This window comes from Rutilus rutilus (genome assembly GCF_951802725.1).
Source record: "Rutilus rutilus genome assembly, chromosome: 21".
NCBI lineage: Eukaryota > Metazoa > Chordata > Actinopteri > Cypriniformes > Leuciscidae > Rutilus > Rutilus rutilus.
In genome coordinates, this window is record NC_140226.1 from 13,824,759 (window position 1) to 13,845,678 (window position 20,920).

The window sequence follows — 20,920 nt, forward strand, 5'->3', positions numbered from 1 at the left end:
CTTGAATTTTCCTGCCCACCTGAAATCGTGTCCGTTCACAGGCGAACTTCTGATAGTGCAACATGGCTTCCAGGATTTTCTTGTGTCCTCCGGGCACCAAGCAAACAGCACCCATGATCTCCAGAACGGCCACTTTGGTCTTGATGTTCTCGGTGGCCAAGCTCTGCGCGATGATGTTGATGCTTTCTGAATGTGCGAGCACATGGGCACGTCCCTGAGAGTTGTTCATCAGGGCTTTAATGCAGCCAATCAGTGAGGTGTGGATCTGAGATTCGGTGGTCTCGTAGTCCATCGTTTTCAGGAAGTTCAAGACGCACGTCAGTCCATCGAGGTCTATGAAGCGCGTCACAAACCTTGAGGAGCAAGACAAAGGTCAGGCCAAGTGCATGAAAAGACATTTAAAGACTCGTAGGTAGGAAATTAACACATGGAAAACTTAATGTCCTGAATTTTAAGTGCATTTCCTGTTGTAGCTTAACAGTTTTTTTATAAAACTGGGCTGTTTCTGTTTTATTGCCGTCTTTTTGCGAATGAAACACTGAGCAATCACATGGGAGACATGATACGGACTTCTGTAAGTTGGACTGTATCTTTCAACATATTTTCTGATGTTCATTCATGTTTATTTCGTTCTGTAACGTCGTAAAAAGGAAGGAATTATCGCCTTCACTCGCGCTCCGCTTGAACTGAGGCGCTACAGTGATCTTTCGCTCCACATTAAAGAGAGTCAAAGCGGTATTTATTGTTTGAATTTTGTGATAAAATGGACAGAATTTGAAAGCTGAGACTTTGTTTCATATCAAAAGTAACTAATTGTAGCTAATTGCGATTTATTGGACAAACATTCAAGATGAAACCTGAAAAGTGACCCACAGTCTCCGTTCAACTTTCTCTTCATAAATAAATAAATGCATAATCTAGCCTATTTGATTTTCCTGTAAGTTTAAGAATAAAAATTTAAATGTGAACAAAAACAGTGCCTATGAAATGTCTTATTATCATTAAAATATGAAAATTAAAATCAGGGGTAATAATAGATTATGACAGAATTTTTACGACCCTGTCCGTCAAAATCTGACGCGACCTCCGATCGGCAGATATCATTCAGAATAATCAGGATAGATAGATAGAGAGAGAGAGAGAGAGAGAGAGAGAGAGAGAGAGAGAGAGAGAGAGAGAGAGAGAGAGTGAGTGTGTGTTTTTTCCCCATTATCATACGATATTGATATTTATCCCGATATTAATTAATGAGGAAGAAAATGCTTTCCACATATTTGTTAGACCTCGAGTATGAATGTAAACATGCACAATTAAATTCCACAGAGTAGCTACCTTTAAAAGTAGGGCCCCATGAAATCCATTTTATTTGGGGGTCTGTTTTTTATGATTTAATACAAATTTATATAAACTTTTTAAAACATCGCATTTTTATTTTGTGTAAAATAAGATGCTGCACAACAGACCTGTATAAAATTTTAAACATGGATGAAAAAAAAATCTTGGTTGCATGATATTTCTTAGAAATAAAAACATTATTATTACTTTGAGAAGTACACTTTAGTATTCAGTAGTGATCTATTTCTGTTTGCAGTGAAGATCATTCTGTTTTAGTTTCAGTTTCAGTGTGTATTTGATGGTAGTTTTTCTCCAATGAAAGCTTGTGAAGTGACTCAAAGGAGTTCATGTGTTCATGTCCTCGTATATTAGACGGCAGATGCTGAAAACACAGTGTGTGCGAGTTTGTGTATCAGACGAAACGGTGCCGTTCATTCACACAGAAATCACTTATTAGCGACATGCACTGACTGTTTATTTCCGCAGTGAGATAGACTATTAGATTAATCCATAGAGTAAAAATGTCCAGAGCTTATCAGCGGTATCGACGTAAATTTTAGAGCTATCTCGATATGATATCGTTTATCATCCAGCCCTATATATATATATATATATATATACATATACATACATGTATGTGTATACACATACACAAACACGAAGACTTCAGGAGTAGATATAATACTCTGCAAGACAAACTACTGTTGAAGCACTTAGTAAAGGGGGAGGGAGACTCAATTGTGAGGTAATGTGCTTAATCAAGAGAAATGAAAAAGAATGATACAGTCATGAAATGACCCATAGTGAGTGTGTGCTAAAGGCAGTACCTCATGGGCTGTGTGCGGAGAGCTGTTTTCAAGCTCTCTATGGTCTTATTCCTCTCCTCCTCATCCTCCTTGTCCAGGGCCAGCAGGGACTTCCTCTAGTGGTGATATTTAACGTAAAGGCAAATAATTAATGGACTGACACAAGTTTGTCAGGTCAAAGTTTTGTTAAAGTACTTAATTAAAAAAATGTGTGAAGGAATTTATAGCTTCACCAATTATCTCAGTTTTGATGAGTATGAGCACTCATTGCCCTATGAAATATTTACAGTTGTTTACCACTCTTACTTCCCCAACAACTTCCTCAAGGGGAGCATATGTGAGTTTAATGACTCCCTCTTGACTAAACCTTTTATGTCCTCAGGGAAAAGATGGAAATTAGCATGGTCAGGGAAATGTTCAGTGTTTGCTGTCTAGCTTGCAAGTCATACTTACAGCAGCCATTGAATTTATCTGATCAATGTAGAATTCAGGCCAGCTGGTCGCCCCCTTATTCTCTTCCTGTTCCTATGGAAAAACTAAAGATTAGCCTGCATACTGGAATCAAATAAAAACACATTCGACAGACAGACAGACAGACAGAATTAGACAGACAGACAGAAAAAAGTTAATTCTGATTTTAAACTGCAAACATCTGACACAAAAATGTCAACGTACTGTCCTCCACACCAACAGAGATCGTTTTGTTCTGCCACATTCTCATGTACTTCAACAGCTACGAAGTGTGAGAACATGGCTTATCTAACCATTGCAATTCCCAGAAAATCGCATCCAACAATCCAAAAGTGCTTGTGAACGGATATGTTATGTGTGTGTGTCTGAGTGTCCACAGCTGACACCTTGTTTGAGATGCTTCTTGTTACCTGAAAACAGACACAGACTCTGCACTTCGGCACTACTCTCCACTCCCAATTTTGAGTTAAACGCTCTGGCAGAGTGCTAAAAGGCTACGATTCAGTCCAAAACATGCCTTTTCCCATAGTAACTTATTCTTTAAAGCTTTCAATACAAAGCCTGGGGTTTGGAAACAATACCACAGTGTTTTGTGCTATGCTCAAGTGTCTATAATATAGCAGCTGCTTGCTCTTTCAGACTGAGATTGACTTTTGCTGGCCAGGGTAAGTTTGGAATTGGGAATTGGGGTTGTTTTGGGGGGTTTCGCGCACCACATGAGCCGATAAGCTTCCAGGAATCTTATTTAACAAGTCCACCCATTGTTTTATTACCACATTCTGCAATTATACAATTTAACTAAACTATTTTGGACCATAGGGGCTTAGAGATTAATAAAAAGATAGCTTGAAACCAAAAAGAAGGGTGAGAAAGTTCTCATTATAGTTATTATGAACACAAACACTTCATACCAGACATTCACAAGTTCCTTTGCCTCAACATCTTGACAGTAGTTTTAGCACTCATTATATTGCACGGTGTTGGTTCCACATGTTGCTCAGACCCCAAAACTCCACTGGGAGGAGATTTGATCCAGGCCTTGCAGGTGTAGTTGGCTGAAACACTGCACTCAGTGTTTTATTGAGCTGGGATTACACAGCATACACATTTTTCTAAGACAGTTTTGGTTGAAGCATTTCTGCAAATTTCTTCAAATCTGTAGTTCTAAAATAAAATAAAATATATTGTTTTACCAAATAAAAAAAAATGGAGTAAATTAAAATAATTAATAAATAAATGTCTATTTATTTTCTGCCTGTATTTCCTCTGGGGAACACAAAAGAAAATATGGGGAGGAAAACAACATTTGTGGGACCCTACTGACTTTTTCTGTATGGCCAAAAAAGATAATACTAAAAATACTGAAAACATCTTCTTTTTTGTTTTATATAAGAAAAAGTCAAACGAGTTTGGAACGACATGACGGTGAGTAATTGGCAGAATTTTCATTTTTGGATAAACTATCCCTTCAAGTTGAGAGCTGACAGGCATAAGCTATAAAAATGTCCAACTGAAATTCCATCTCTACTAGTGTATAAGCTTGCAAAGCTTTGATCCATCATAGAGAACACCAACATAAATGTTTGCTTTAATATATGAATGAGAATAAACTTCATTCCTAACACCATGATGATTGACAGTATTCTTTTTTTAATTGTTTTTGGAGGACAATAGGTCAAGCAGCTGAAGATCGATCCCCTGGTGGGTCGTGACCAGGTAACTGGTCATGAACTCCAGCAGCCGTAGACAATCCCCAGGCCACCGCTGTGTGGTTTGCTCTTTAGTTCCACCGGTGTAAATGCCTCTTATAAATGAGGGTTTACAGAGTGTGTCAGGGCAGCCTGGGTTCTGTTACCTCTCACTCCTCAGACCCAAATCACACATACTGTGAAAATAAACCCTCGCACTCAACACCACTTCTCTGTCCCGAAGCCAAGCCTGTGCTAGAGAAGCACCGTTTACATTAGGTCCTTTTTTGGATGTACAGTAAGACTGCGATGTGTTCACACATTTAGCTGCTTAGTTTCAAACTCTACGGTCAAGTCAGATTAAATTGGTTTTAGGAAACTGCTATGGATGTTCAAAGCCAGACAAAACACTTTGACATGGGTCTTTCTAAAAAAAATGGAAAAAGGTCCTTGCCCAGTCCCATCAAGTGACAATGTCTTACCTTCTTCTTGCTACAGTAGATTTGCCATTTCTTCTCAGCAGGAAGGCCAAACATGGCCTCTCTATGTTTTTCCGAGAGATCCAGCTCATCCTGTAGGAGAAGGAGACATGATGAAAGGTTTCAAGTTTATTTTCTAAAATTTCAAGCCCAATAAATGATGTTGAATTGGTCATATTCTCAAAAGGTTAAATACTTAAAATTTAGACTTTAGGTCCCTTTGATTTCAATATAATATAATATAATATAATATAATATAATATAATACAGTGGTACTGAATATTTATAATATTTATGCAAATAAGTAAATAAATATCTTACAAGCAATGGCTGCACAATTATTATTTTTTATATTTTGGTAAATATATTTAAAGTTGACTACATAAATAAATACCTTACAAATTACAAGGATTGCACAAAAATATATATTATATGTAGGATATTTATATTCATGAATATTTATTGAAACTATGAAATGTAAAATGTAAACAAACTAAAATGATTGGGCAAAGGAGGAAAAAACATTTTGAGTACATAATGAATGTCAAATGTACTTGGCAGTGACACACACAGTCATCCTATCAAGTCGGCCACGAGACCTGACAAAACCAACATGACTTAAAGTCTGACGTCAGTATCTGGATATCAATGACCCTGAAGCGGGAGTTAATTTCCCATAATTCTGTGTGAGAGAGAGACTTCTTGTTTCCTCACAGCAAAGAAATTATTTAGTCATGTAAACCATCAATTAATGCCTGCACGCTCCTGTGACCTCTGTGCATTCCCATGATGCAGTTCTGGACTAAGTTGATCATATTCAGTCCAGATGTTCGGGCACAAGTTAATTAACATCATGTGAGAGACACATACAACAAGCAGGTCCAGAGACCACTTTAACAGGCTGCATAAGGAAATAATGAGGATAAAAAGGATGAAAAATACAGGGAAATCGTATAATCCAACTCGTAAGTACTCATGTATATTTGAGCAGAGATTCCAGAGAGAGAACATCACATCCAGACACCACATCTATTGTAGAGGCAGGCAGGTCAAAGTCTGATCTTCTCCAGATCGTTCTCTCATACTATTCCCTCTTTATTTCTCTACGGAAAAAAACTGAACCGTCACTGAAAGTCATTTAGATAGAAGCAGCAACAAGTGATAACTGGATGCTTTCAAGCAGTGAGAGCAGTGTACTTGCGACATCTAAAATAATTCTAGCATTGCGTCTGGTTGTGACAGTGTTAAATTGTGAGACCAGTTTTCTGTTTGAGTTGCAGTGAAAGCAGACTCGACTAAAAAAGATGTTCAAAGATAAAGTTCAGTATTCCTTCATGAGGACGACAACTTTCTCAACTCAAATCGATGCAGAATCAAAAGTCTGCGAGAAGTATTTTCCTGTTAAATCAACTTAACATGACACTGATTGACATCTCAGTTGTGTCTCTCTGTGAGAGCTCAAAGGCTCAGCAGGGGACAGGCTGCGTAAGAGATGGGAGTCTGGCGCATGCAAGTCATCCATGAGCCCATCTGTGCCAAATGCCTGCTGGTCATGCGCTGGTGGGCATGAGACATACAGACGTAACTCTACTCAATGGAGTCTGCAGAGCTAATGAGGGGACGTCCATTGTCTAACATACTCTTTACTGGACCATTAGCAGGGAATGCTTGGATTCCCCATATTATGGAATCCAAGACAAGCACTGATTCACTCCACAAATGGAGGAATGGTAGAGCAAAGCAGTGCTTTAATAAAGAATAAGCTTTTTCTAACTATTCTGATGGGATTCTTTAGAATGAACCCAGTAAACAGGCTCTGTTTGTGATTTTTGGCCATGTGGGCATGCAAGCTTACAAACTTTGCATATTCTGTCTTAGCAACAAAATGTAATGGTGAAAATTCATCATGGGATGCAAAGACAAGTTCCTTCTGTTTTAATAAGTTATCCTTTACATGCCTGTCAGAATAATATTTGACAAAACCAAAGACCAGATTTGACTTTCAAAGTGGCCTGTGTCCAAAAGTTTAATAAAACATAACAAAAAAAAAACACACAAAAAAAACATGAGTGTTCCATCTTATCCATCCGTCCGTCTACCCACCCATCGATCCATCATTCATCTATTCACTCATCCTTCCATCCATCTGAAAATTCATCATGGGATACAAAGAAACGTTCCTCTCTGCTTAAATAAGTTATCCTTTACATGCCTGCCAATAAATGTTTGACAAAACCAAAGACCAGATTTGACTTTCAAAGTGGTCTGTTTCCAAAGATCTAAAGTATGAGGCCCTAAATAGAAAGTTGAATAAAACATAGCAAACTAAAAGAAAATTTGACTACAGTCAGTGAGTGCTCCATCTAGCCATCCATCCATCTAGCATATATCCTTACATCCACTCATCTACCCACCCATCTATCCATCCATCCATCCATCCACCCATCCATCTATCAACCCACTCATCTACCCACCCATCCATCCATCAAAAAATTCATCATGGAATACAAAGACAAGTTCCTCTCTGTTTTAATAAGTTATCCTTTACATGCCTGCCAATATAATGTTTGACAAAACCAAAGACCAGATTTGACTTTCAAAGTGGTCTGTTTCCAAAGATCCTACCTATCCATCAATCCATCAATCCATCCATCTATCCATCTATCTATCTATCCATCTATCTATCTATTTATCCATCAATCTAATTGAGAGTATGGGAATTAAATAAAAGAAAAGAAAGGAAAGGAAAGGAAACAAAAGAAAGAGTCTGTGGTCATGGTACAGCACATACCACCAGTTCAGTGAACATGGCATCCAGTTCCTCGGTGGGGGGCATGGGCAGGGTGGGCTCCATGGTTTGCAGTGTGAAGTTGCTGTCATGGCGGAGGCGATAGGTGATCTCAGGCTGGTCCCGTCCCTTTAGACAGCAGCAGAGGAATGACAGGCCCCGTCCTCCTCGCTTACGTGAGGCCATCATGGCCAGAGGCCCAGCCAGTCAAATGTGTCTCGCTTCAGCTACGACACCCTGTCCAAGAGAAAACAAAGAGAGAAAATGAGGAGGGGGTGATATCAAAGCTGCAAAAAAAGCATACTGGGAATAATTTTTTAGTTCACTGAAAATGTGCATGGCTGTGCTAGGACGCAGCTAAATGCAAAACAGAACAACAAGGTTGAAAATCTTGCCCAGGGCTATTTGCAGCCATATGTTACATGAGAAGTGTGATATACTGAAACTAAAATGTATTGAGTATACACTCTTGACTAACAGGTTACATTGGACCTCCCACTGTAGACCAGTAGCAATACGGAAAATATCAGTATTGGTGGATAAAATCTTACTGCATTGAAACAAAATCAAGGTTTTGATTATACTTCATCATATTTTGCAAAGGTACAGAGTTTGGAGCCAATACGATTTTTTTTTAAAGAAATTAATACCATATATGCAGCACTCATTGATTACTCATTGATCATTACATTGTTTTAAAGTGACGAATTTCTATGAAGAATTTCATAAAAATTCTGTTATTTTAAACTGTCTATTCATCAAAGAACTGTTTTCAACATTGTTAATAATAATAAGAAATGTTTCTTGAGCAGCAAATCAGCCTATTAGAATGATTTCTGAAGGATCATGAACGGTAGTTATGTACAAAAAATGACAAATGGGATTGACAGTTTGTGTCTCTGTGCAGTGATACTCATAATATGCAGCACTGTATGATCTTACTTCCCATTACAACGATCACATAAGCCTCATAAACTCCAGAAACACACAGTGACATGATTCGACACGCAGATTGTCATGTAGACAGATAAAATATAGCCATAAAAGCAATAAGCTCTCACATTACACTATTTGGTGTTTTTCTTCTGCAGGTCTTCTGAAACCATATGATAGCTTTGTGTAAGGAAAAAACCATAGTGTAAAATTTGATCTTCTGTGCATCAAGATAAGATTTTGGTCTGTTCTTTACACAAAGCTGTCGTATGACGTCAGAAGACTTGAAATATAGTGCAAAAACCAACTTTAGGGTGCTTTTTATATCCTTTTTTGGGCTGAATGAACTTTCTTCAAATCTTATTCTTTTTAAACAGCTTTGGAACGTCATGAGGGCGAGTAAATGATGACTGAAATAAAAAAAATTGGATAAACTTTCTTTGAATACCTTTAACACCAAGGGCCTGATGTATAAACGTTGCATATGCACAAAATGGGCATTGTATATGTGACCCTGGACCACAAAATCAGTCACATGTCACACAGGTATATTTGCGGCAATAGCAAAACATACATTGCATGGGTCAAAATTTTCGATTTTTCTTTTATGCCAAAAATCATTTGAGTATTAACTAAAGATCAAGTTCCATGAAGATATTCTGTAAATTTCCTACAGTAAATATCAAAAAATATATATTTTTGTGAGTGGATGCAGCAAAATCGCGAACAAAACCGGACAACTTTAAAGGCGATTTTCTCAATGTTTAGATTTTTTTTGCACCCTCAGATTCCAGATTTTCAAACAGTTGTATCTCGGGCCAAATAGTGTCCTATCCTAACAAACCATACATCAATGGAAAGCTTATTTATTCAACTCTCAGATGATGCATAAATCTCAGTTTCAGAAAATTGACCCTTGTGACTGGTTTTGTGATCCAAGGTCACATATACTATATAAACATCATAAAATATATGTTTACCTTATAGGAACATAATTGCATCGATTTGTTTAAAGCAATTAAAATTACTTTTTGGCCAGTGGAAAATATTGAGAATAACTCTTCTCTGAAAACTTTATCTGAAATGTATACAATTCTGATTTATTTATTCTAAAACAAGGCAAGGATACTCAATGATTCTTAGCAATGTAATGCACATAGTCCGCATCTTATATTTTCCTAATGCCTTGCATCGTTAAACATATCACGTGGATGGGAATATGCATGATATGAGGATATGAATAGCAAAACTAGGCATTGTAAGCTCCATTTATGGTTATTTCGTGGAGGAGACGGGTTGGAGAAGCATACGCACAATCATCCGCAGACTGGGTATTATAAAGGGAATTTTGCACAGGTTCTGGCGTAACTTTTGTGTGTATGCAAAATATAGCTTTTGTGTGTACGCACAATTTTAGGATGAAATCGGCTGAAAGTTTTATACATGAGGCCCCTGGTTACTCCCTTTGCGTCTCTTCATGATAAAAGTGTCTGCCAAATGACTACATGCTACTTAACCACAACATCACCTTGTTTGGTCTAGATGTCCCTAGATGCCCCCTTGTTTGATGTCCCAGATTTCATAAAACACAAAAGATACACATATCCACAAAGATTTGTCTGTCTGTAGTCTATATCCCCAGACCTCACACAATGAAACTAGCCCTCACCTCTCAATAGACTAAACCGTGTTCATCTTCCCTTTCTCCATATAAGGAATTACAGAGAAAGCTACCATGCCCAACTTTTATCTTCATCCAGTCTTGCTTTAATGAGCACACCGGCCTGAGCTCCAGCGCTAAAGCCATCATGACCCAGAAGCCGTCAAACATAAACTTCACTCTGAATTTATGATCAGACCCAGAAGCTCAAAGTGACCAGATGTTTCCCTTTAGAAGAACAGGGACATAAATGCTTAAATGGCTTCAGGATTAGACTGGAGTTTATAGTACGTGTGTTTGTGTAAAATCTCCTCAGTGTACTTGATCCTGCAGAACAGGTTTATAGTGCCATCATACCCAAACACAGACTTAAATGGTGATGCCAAACATTATCCGCTATCCAGTTTGACCTCTGAATGTTTGTCTGCAGCTTATCTGAGAAAAGATACTGCAGTTTTTTAAATTATCAGACCATCAACTAATTTTCAGAGGCTTTTATCATTTTTATTTAGAATATGGTGGAGAATTGACAGGGAAAAGAAGGGATGAACCAAGAAATGACCCAAGCCAGACTCAAACTCTGGGTGAACAAATAGCTAAATCATATTAAAGACAACTAAAAAACACAATTTATCGAACTGAATTGAAAACAGTATTTAGCCTAACTGAATGCTTATTTACAAAAAAAAAAAAAGTTATTTCATGTAGGGACATCTGTGTAACCCCATTGAGATTATTAAAATGATTCTGTGAATCATTTCTTTCAACTGGTTCTTTTACATGACTCTTCAGAATGATTCGCTAAAATCAATAGGACTTCCAAATGCTTCTTGAAATCGAGACTGGCTATTGTGAGTGTGTTTGATTATTGCCTATGCTTATTTGGTTATTAGGCTACATGCACAGTACAACATGGCATTAAAATGTATGTGTCATTTGTGAGCATTTTGTTATGCTAGACACAACTTCTGAAAACAGAATGATGCTGAAAAAGCTAAAGTAGAAAATATCTAAAAGACTGGCATGCTACTGAAAAATGTAGTTAAATTACTACGGATGCAACTTTTAGTTTAGTTTATCCTCAGCTATTATATCAAAGGAAGGAAACCCCTTGTTTGAATACTTATTGTTTCAGTGAAGACCAGGATTTGAAACCATGAATTCAAGTATAAGCAGCATCTCTCATAGAATTAGGTTCAAGATACAGTATAGACATAGAAATGTAGAACTACAGTAGGCTTTTGTCTGTAAACTCATAATATGCACTGCAAGACCTAAAAAGTCACATCCAGATGAGAAAGATGAAAAAGGAAGCAGATAGGCAAAGAGAAACCAAAATTGCAAAGGAAACTCTCCTGTGTTTTCTGAGCCTTGAAACGAATGATTCAGTCTGCCATGTCAACAACCTGGATGTTCCCACTAAACACGGCCTTGAGTAATTTCCCAACAAGGAAGAGTATCTCGATTCTCACACTGTAACCATTTAGCAGCGATAACCCAGCAGAGCAGACACAGCTGTTCCGCTGAGCGAGGCTGGGAATTTTCTCACCGCTGGGTTTACTTCATGGTGTGAAAATAGCTCCGGCCTGGCCAGCAGGTCAAATGATCAGTGGGCAAAGACCACACACTTCACACTATAAAAATGGATTCCACTTTTTCAGAGCAGCTTATTCAATTTCTTAGCAACATTACATTTATTCATTTAGAAGATGGGTAAATCTCACGGAATCATCAAGAACACATTTTGTGTAATGAAGCCTATTTATAGGGCCATTTGTTTTGCATGATGACATTTTAAAAAAATCACATAAGCACATTTCCCCCAAACTCTCATTACTGTAATGCGTTTAGTGAATTTGATTTTGAGATTGATTTTGTAATTCCCATTGTACTGATAATTCTCATTTCTCATTACTGTCACTGTGTGGGTTGCAGCGAGGGAGAGATGCAGGATCTAGTTGCAGCAGTTACATTTATTTACAAAAGAACCAAAATACATAACACGCAAGAAAAACAGGTGAACAACAAGGATAAAGCAAACCACTGTCATATCAATGAGAATGGACAAAGAACTACTAAAACTAAAGGCTACATAAACTAAGCAGACTAGAAACAGGTGCGCAACTAAATCAGTAACCATGGAAACAAATGAAGACCAGGGGCAGATTCCAAATGGCATTTTTGTTCCCTTGAAGGGCACTTCGGGAAGGGGACGCCATTTATAGGGGTGTTCCAAACGAAAGTGAAAAACTGAATCATAAATGATTTACAGTTATGCCACTGTGAATCATTCACAAGCGACAGATTTTAATCCCACGTGCCACTGCTGGATGTCCTTGTTCGCAAGGTCTGATCCAAACTATGACCCACAAGCAAACACCGCAAAGCAAATATTCTCTTCTTTTGTAATTCAAACACGATACAATGCATGAGCTTATCTGACAAAAGTCAAAATAAAAACGGCTAATCCAAATCTCCACATCTTGTCCAAACAAAGCATTGGGATCGCCTGGGAGCAAAATAACCTTTACATCCTGGGAAACCCCTAAAATGTAAACATCTTAAAAAGACTACGCTGGAACAGGAAAGTTATTATTACAAAACCTACAAATGTGTGAATGAAAAAAAAAAAAAGAAGATCGTCTGCTCCTCATCTTTCAAGCTCACAGGCTTATGGGATACCGCAGTCTGCACAGAGACAGGTGACTAAAATATTTACAACTAAAATAGTAAAAGAATCAGCAGCTAGCCTAAATGAAAGCAAACATGTGCTATGATGAACGGAGCATAACATTTTATCCCTAATAAAAAATGACGTCTTTCCCAAAGCCCAAATGAAATAAGAGTCTCGCTGTGCTTGTAAAACGCATAAAACAACCAGTTTATATATATAAGCTTGTCTTTTCTGAATGGACGACTGTTAACTGAAAAAAAGAAGCATGTTCTAAAAATGTTGGTCACAAGTCTATTTCAATTGACATGCATCATTGAAAGTCTTGTTATTGTTTACTAAACTTTTTATTTATTTTTTTATGTGATTTAAAATAAAGTTTAAATAAAATATTAATATTAGATAATAAAATATATATATATATATATATATATATATATATATATATATATATATATATATATATATATATATATATATATATATATATGTTGCCCAGCCAAACAACTGAAATAAGTTAAATAAAATAAATGAATGCTACTACAAATCACAAAAGCACATAACAAAATTGCACCGTTTGTTGTATTCCTGAGCATCTGGTATATAGACCTTATTCACAGCCGCATCATCTTTGTTTTTTAACTGGAATGAAAGCTAGGCTGTGAGGGATAGACATACCTCTCTTCAGTGGGTTGTACTGTTATTTCATGTATTTTTGGATTGTTCTGCTGACGGAACACTGCAAAAATATAGGCTATTTCCAAGAAGTTTCAGTAGACAAAAAACTCCAGACAACATGAATTAATACAAAATTTAACAAAAAATAATAATAAATCAAGGGCTATCCAAGACAAGACTGATATTTCACAAAAAAAAAACATGCACACAACAGTTATAAAAGTGTGTGAGTATAAAAGGGAATACTGAAAACAAGCACATGAAAGAATTGGGAGGGAACACCAAGGAAGGTAAATCTCAAGTGATGTGCAGCAACTGGCATGAAAATGCCTCCATAACACGCTTGTCTTGCGAAATCTCTCTCTCTCTCTCTCTCTGTCATACACCAGTGGAGCTAATCCATGACAGCCCAGCCCGTGTATCTCCATGCCCCACCCTGGTGATCGCACTTCAGCAGGGTGTGTGTTAACGTTCACTCCACACATTTACACCACCTCTCTTGATCTGATTCACCAGGCCTCACTTATGTAAGCAAAGTTCTATCTTTATGAACGGCTGTATTGATCCTTCTTCCGGAAGCAATTCCCATTATTGCTGTTTCAGGAGTCAATGTATTATGGGAATACACCAAAATCATGAAGCATGTTTACACTTCTGCACATCATGAAGAACTGTAAATGCACTCCTGCTCAGATTAATGGTTTCAGAATGAAAGTCAAGAGCAAATATGATATAGCTAGGCCTACAGATAGCAGCTAATAGCAGCTTCATAAACAAAACATAATCAATGATGCAAACTTCATCAAAAATGAGACAAAGTTCAAATTCTGCTGCAGTCAGTTCAATCATGTTAATTCAATTCAGTTCACTTTAATAACTGTCGATGTTGCAAAAATCGTCAATTATGAAACAAAGTCGAATTGGCTATAAAGCAGCACTGCAGAAAACGGTAGTGCCATTATTCAGCTCAATTCAGTTCTCATCAAATAATGCATTATATAGCATTTATTTTAAAGAGAGATCATATTTTCAAGCAAATCATTTAGCAAGAAGATTTTTGTGAAAGTACAACAATAGATAAACTATTCAAAAATATGATAATTTGGACACATTCTGTTTGTCAAATGTCCATATTTATATTGATGACTTCATACAACCACTATCATCAACGTGAGAGCATTTGGTTAAAGAAAAAAAATGGCGCAAAAAAGTGATTTGTTTGTAAATGCCATTTGGTTTTCTGATGCAAGGACATTCAGACATTTTAAACGTGACTTCAGTGTACAGTGGTCTGTACATTTTATCTTTTCTCTGAAAAGCATTTTGGCTTGTTGAGAGCATCTGTGAGCTGCATGCTGCGCACAAACAGTCATTCAATTGAGGACATCTGGTGACTAGAACTTGAACAAATGCAGTAGGGGTGGGCGTTGAGAGCTAAATCTTATATCACGATATGAGTCATTTTATTTCATGATAACTATAATCACCACCTAGATATTTTCGCTTTAAATAAGGTTATGATATCAACGTTTTTTTAGACCATTGAAATTTCATAATTCTTGTCACCAAAAACGAATTCTAGCCTAAGTTAAAAAAAACTTTCAAGCTTACTTAAGGCAAGTAAACAGTGATAAAATAAGAACAACAAAACTAATTACAAGCATATAGGAAAACATTAGCCGCTTTCCGACCGGAGGAACCTTTTCACAGTTCCTAGAACTATTGGCTAAAGTACCCGGATGTCGGCGTGTTCGCACCGCAGGAACTAGGAACGATTTTAGTTCTAGGAGGTCCATTTGGAGGAACTAATTTAGGTCCTACTTCAGAGTAGGGTCTAAACCAGCACTATAGGAACTACCCGTGACGTTAGTGTACGCTGATTGACCGAACGCACGCGGAACACCAGCACCCGCCATTTTTAAAACAGCTATAATGTAAACACACAGATTATAGCCTATATATTTACTCCAGAAACTAACAAACATGGAAAACAGTGATAGATGGGTCTCTAAACCTTTATGCTGAAGAGAAAATCCAACGCAACTTTGAGGGGACCAAGCCAAACATGATTGTTTATCTGCCCAGCTAGCAACACTGGACATCAACCACACGGCATAGGCTAATAACTTTTTTTTCATATACTGTCTACTTTCTATAACAGTTCTATCTAATAACATATTAAACAGTACTGTTAGACAGATCGCTAACTAATAAACACAGAGAATGCGAGCATTGTTTGCTCTGGCGTTCTCAGCGCCGCCAAAATAAAAGTCTGTCGCGCCGTCAACATAAAAGTCACCGTGCTTGCGTCACTCCCTTATTACCCCTCCTACCAGTTCCTATGGCCACTTGGCCAGTGCGAACGCAAACAGCAAAACCGAGTTTGGGGGAGAGTAGGTCATAGAGCTGTTTGGAAGTGGACAGTTCCTATAACTAAGTTCCTGTAACTACTTGGTCGGAAAGCGGCTATTATTACAAAAGAACAAAGACAAATGAAGTAGACCTACCTAAAAAAGCTTCAAGCACTAGAAATAAAGTGTATAAGTAATCAAATGTCTAAAAAACACTGCTTAGTCTTCACTGTGTACATTAAATCTACATTTATTCTTAATAAAGTTACAAAAGTGATTCAGTCAAGAGCAATGGGAGACTTTCTCTCTCCTGTTGTTTGATTAACATTATACTACGGGGCTGTTCAATGCTCGTTCTAAGGTGTGCAAGTATTTTCAGGAAACACACAGCTAAAGTAGTTCCAGGCAGGTCTTGACCGCATTACATGTCCATATCACTTCGCCAAATGATTTCAGTTATTTCAAAAGGTCCTTACAGACTACAACAGCAAAAGAACCAAAAACCACAACGACACTGACCAAGCAAATTAATATAGTAAACAATAGGATAAAAATCACATATTATTTCCACGTTTTGCAACAAAATTCTCACTTGAGGAGTAATAACGGCCAAGCAGATAAACAATTTCACTATTAGTAGAGACGCACAAATTCGCACACGCTTAATCTCTCTCTCTCTCTCTCTCTCTCTCTAAATATCTGCATAGAACGGTGAGGGTATGGCACCACCAAACGCAAAGAGAGTTAGCATTTCAGCACTTCCGGTTCCATTGTCCCGATGGTTTCTAACAAGTGGCTAAACGGGACTACAGAGGCTGTCGAGGAGAGTAAACATCATCACACCAAAAAGGTAAACCCAGTCTGCTTTAACAGCATTGTTATTGTAAAACCTAAAATTATGTTTTGGAATTAGCAACACAGGCGTGGGATGAGATATGCAAGAAATTAGTCCTACACACAAGAGCTTCATGTTGTGGCCACATTACCACCTCGGTTGTGCATTATTTTCTAATAGTTCAACATTCTATGTATGTTGTCAATCCTTCCTTACTTTATGACACAGATGGCAACAGGTTTATTAGGCTGCTGTCACTTTAAGACCAAATGCACAGATCCAATATATTGATTCACATGCGTTTTCTTACTCAACTTTTGCATTCACTAAAGACATAGGGCCTAACTGACTGATTACGAGGATACTTGCAAAGACGGGCACTTTGACACATAAGTAGGCCTGTGTATTTAACCAACTCAGTTCATTACTCGAGCGCTCTGTGAGCAGAGGCCTCATGTGTGCGCGTCTCTCAGACAGCACTCAGAAACCATCTCACAGCGCACGCATATAGCAAAATGATTTCTCTTTCACTGTTTATTGCGCTTCAACGGTTTAAAATCACTTGTTTTTAAACCTCAATGCTTAAAAAAAATGCATGCAAATGATACGCTTCCGTGATGGTGCAGCACAGCAACGTAACGCAATCGCATAACCACGATAAAGACTAGGCCTATAGTCCAAAATTTCTACCTGTTGACATTTCCACCAGTTAATTGTGTCTACCGCCTACCCCTAAATGGCAGGATGTTAATTATTTTTTTAAATGATCTGACAGAAGGGTCTGATTTGCCTTAAAGAGTTGTAAAATGAAAGAACAAAAAAAACATTCTTATTATCCTCATTCCACAGATAGATCTTAAGAGATATAAAGTGAAATTCCTACCAGTATTGCACAAAATACTGGTAATTACTTATGGTCATAAACACTTGCTTAGCTTCAGATCACAGAGCGCTTTGTCTTCAGTTGTCAACAAAATGTCTGGAACCTATAGAAAATTGTATCTGTCCTGGTTGTTGGTTTTTACTGCAAATGGCTGAATGTGGAGGAGACAGAATTACTATTTGCTTATCAGTCAATCGCCAGACTAGAGTGAACAAATCTGGCATGCATAGCTTGAAAGCAAAGATAAGCATTCTAAAGATGAATAAAATATGTGCATTCTTCAAATCCATGGGAAGACAAGTGTGCCTGTTTCAGCTTTGTGTACTTAAACTAAACAGTTGTAATCAGTTTCATTAAAAGTCTGACCACATTTAGGCACCGTCTAAAGAGTTTGGGCAGTTTCATTTATAAAGGAGAGAGTTCTCAAAGAGGCACACAACTCAAGTGATGTCATGGGAAATGTACTGCTTATGTGCTATTTGCATTTTCTTTCTTTGCTGTTGCACCGGTTGTGACAGAACAAGATATTTGGATAAGTAGTCTTCATTTTAAATCATTTAAATTATGCCAATAATTGGAAATACATTTATTTTGTATTTTATTAGGCTATATCTTATTTTACTAAGAAATATTTTAGCTTGGCTTAAAAGTGTAAAAATGTTCAAATGTACTAAACAACAGTACCAGTATTAGTAATGCATTTTAAAATGCCAACTTTAAATATACATTACATACATACACACCATCTGTCCAAGAGGCGGCTTTCTGTGTGTGCAAGTACCACATTGAGTTTTTTTGTTTTAAACAAAACTGTTTTAAACATTATACATGTCACGCGTATGTAACAGTCATGTGTCCAGTCTATTCTGCTATCTGAGGCTACCTAAAAATGAGACTTTTCGTAACATTTTAACAATTTTCATACAAACTCGATCATTTCGATATATCGTGCAGCCCTATCAGCAAGTAGCCTTTGCATTAAATTGACGAAGACAGTAAATACTTTTACATTACTATAAAAAATTAAATAAAAGTATTTTTTATTATATCAATATTATATTCAAAATAATTAACACATAAGTGCTGTTCTTTTAAACTTTCTATTTGTCAAAAAATCAAAAAAAAAAAAAAAAATATCACTGTTTCCATAAAAATATCAAGCAGCACAACCGTTTACAACATTTTCAATAGTTTCTTGAGAATCAAATCAGCATATACAAATTTCTGAAGGATCATGTGACACTGAAGACTGGAGTAATGATGCTGACAATTCAGCTTTGTCATCACAGGAATAAATTGCATTTTTTTATATATTAGAATAGAAAAAGAAATTAATTGATATAATACTTCATAAATACATTTTGAACAGTAGTGTTCTAATGCAGGTTGATTACAAAGAGCACAGCAAAGACCTTCAAGATAGTCTTAAGATACTGTGCCTTTAAACCAAACCAACACTACATCCCAGAGCAAACATCACTCAAGCCCTGGTGCTTCATAACAGCATAATTGCACAGCAATTGTATGAACAGATGAGGCAGGATTTTGAGGTCCCATGATGTAGTCAGCAGTCATATCTCTTCCAGGATATGACCTAAAAAGCTTTTACCCTGGGAAAGACAACAGCACATCAACACCAGACCTCACTGAATAATCTAATGAATGTGTGGCTGTTAGTCTGTCTTTCTTTATTTGCTCTGTGACATTTTCTCTCCCTGCACCATTTATTTAGTGCCCATGTCATCTGCATGGAAAAAAATCCATCATCATCAGTGCTCTGATATCAAATGCAGTCATGAAACTAACACTAAACCAACAGCTCTGCAGGCTTGCGACATTGTCTGTAATTTTTTCTGCCTCTCTCATTAAAAGCTAATCCATTACTCTAGAAGCCTTGATCAGTGGGACTGCAGAAGAGCGGATGGGTTTCCATTTTAGAGTTTACATAATGGAGGTCAGCCAGTGCAGCTCTCGGGCCAGTCTATGATCGACTAGAAAACAAACCCTGGCCTTTGGTCTCTCAATCCAGCAGTCACAAGCCAATTTTCCTAATGGCAAGTTACAGTATTGATCCCTATACTGAACTAATCAAAGCAATGTTAAGTCTGTTATTGGCATATGCAACCATGAGATTTATCCGCTGTTGTCGTGCGAGAAAACAAGGTGGGAAAAAAACAAAACAAATGAAAGGTTTTTGTTCAAATTATATGTAACAATGAAATTAATAATATTAAACATAAATTAAATAAAACATGGCAAGCAAGAAAGCAAACAGAAAATGAAGATACAAACACACAAATGAAAAAAAATATAAAATGTATACATTCATGTATATCCATGTGTATCTGTATTAATATATATATATATATATATATTAATACAGATAAAAATATAACGCACTCACATGAATGTATATACAGTGAGGAAAATAAGTATTTGAACACCCTGCTATTTTGCAAGTTCTCCCACTTAGAAATCATGGAGGGGTCTGAAATTGTCATCATAGGTGCATGTCCACTGTGAGAGACATAATCTAAAAAAAAAAATCCAGAAATCACAATGTATGATTTTTTAACTATTTATTTGTATGATACAGCTGCAAATAAGTATTTGAACACCTGAGAAAATCAATGTTAATATTTGGTACAGTAGCCTTTGTTTGCAATTACAGAGGTCAAACGTTTCCTGTAGTTTTTCACCAGGTTTGCACACACTGCAGGAGGGATTTTGGCCCACTCCTCCACACAGATCTTCTCTAGATCAGTCAGGTTTCTGGGCTGTCGCTGAGAAACACGGAGTTTGAGCTCCCTCCAAAGATTCTCTATTGGGTTTAGGTCTGGAGACTGGCTAGGCCACGCCAGAACCTTGATATGCTTCTTACAGAGCAACTCCTTGGTTATCCTGGCTGTGTGTTTCGGGTCATTGTCATGTTGGAAGACCCAGCCTCGACCCATCTTCAATGCTCTAACTGAGGGAAGGAGGTTGTTCCCCAAAATCTCGCAATACATGGCCCCGGTCATCCTCTCCTTAATACAGTGCAGTCGCCCTGTCCCATGTGCAGAAAAACACCCCCAAAGCATGATGCTACCACCCCCATGCTTCACAGTAGGGATGGTGTTCTTGGGATGGTACTCATCATTCTTCTTCCTCCAAACACGTTTAGTGGAATTATGACCAAAAAGTTATATTTTGGTCTCATCTGACCACATGACTTTCTCCCATGACTCCTCTGGATCATCCAAATGGTCATTGGCAAACTTAAGACGGGCCTTGACATGTGCTGGTTTAAGCAGGGGAACCTTCCGTGCCATGCATGATTTCAAACCATGACGACTTAGTGTA

At 37.4% G+C, this 20,920-nt stretch overlaps 1 protein-coding gene across 4 annotated transcripts in view; it reads right to left on the minus strand.

The window, feature by feature from the left end:
• The window catches only part of daam1a (dishevelled associated activator of morphogenesis 1a), a 57,526-nt gene that overhangs the window by 19,730 nt on the left and 16,876 nt on the right, over nt 1-20,920 (minus strand). For all 4 annotated transcript variants that reach the window (XM_084393944.1, XM_084393943.1, XM_084393945.1 and 1 more), the window contains exons 2-6: nt 7,571-7,804; nt 4,783-4,872; nt 2,595-2,666; nt 2,163-2,257; nt 20-353 (exon numbers count right to left, since the gene is read on the minus strand). In XM_084393944.1, the coding sequence (XP_084250070.1) occupies nt 20-353; nt 2,163-2,257; nt 2,595-2,666; nt 4,783-4,872; nt 7,571-7,756 (777 nt within the window). In that variant the 5' untranslated portion in view covers nt 7,757-7,804. The remainder of the gene's footprint in view (nt 1-19; nt 354-2,162; nt 2,258-2,594; nt 2,667-4,782; nt 4,873-7,570; nt 7,805-20,920) is intronic.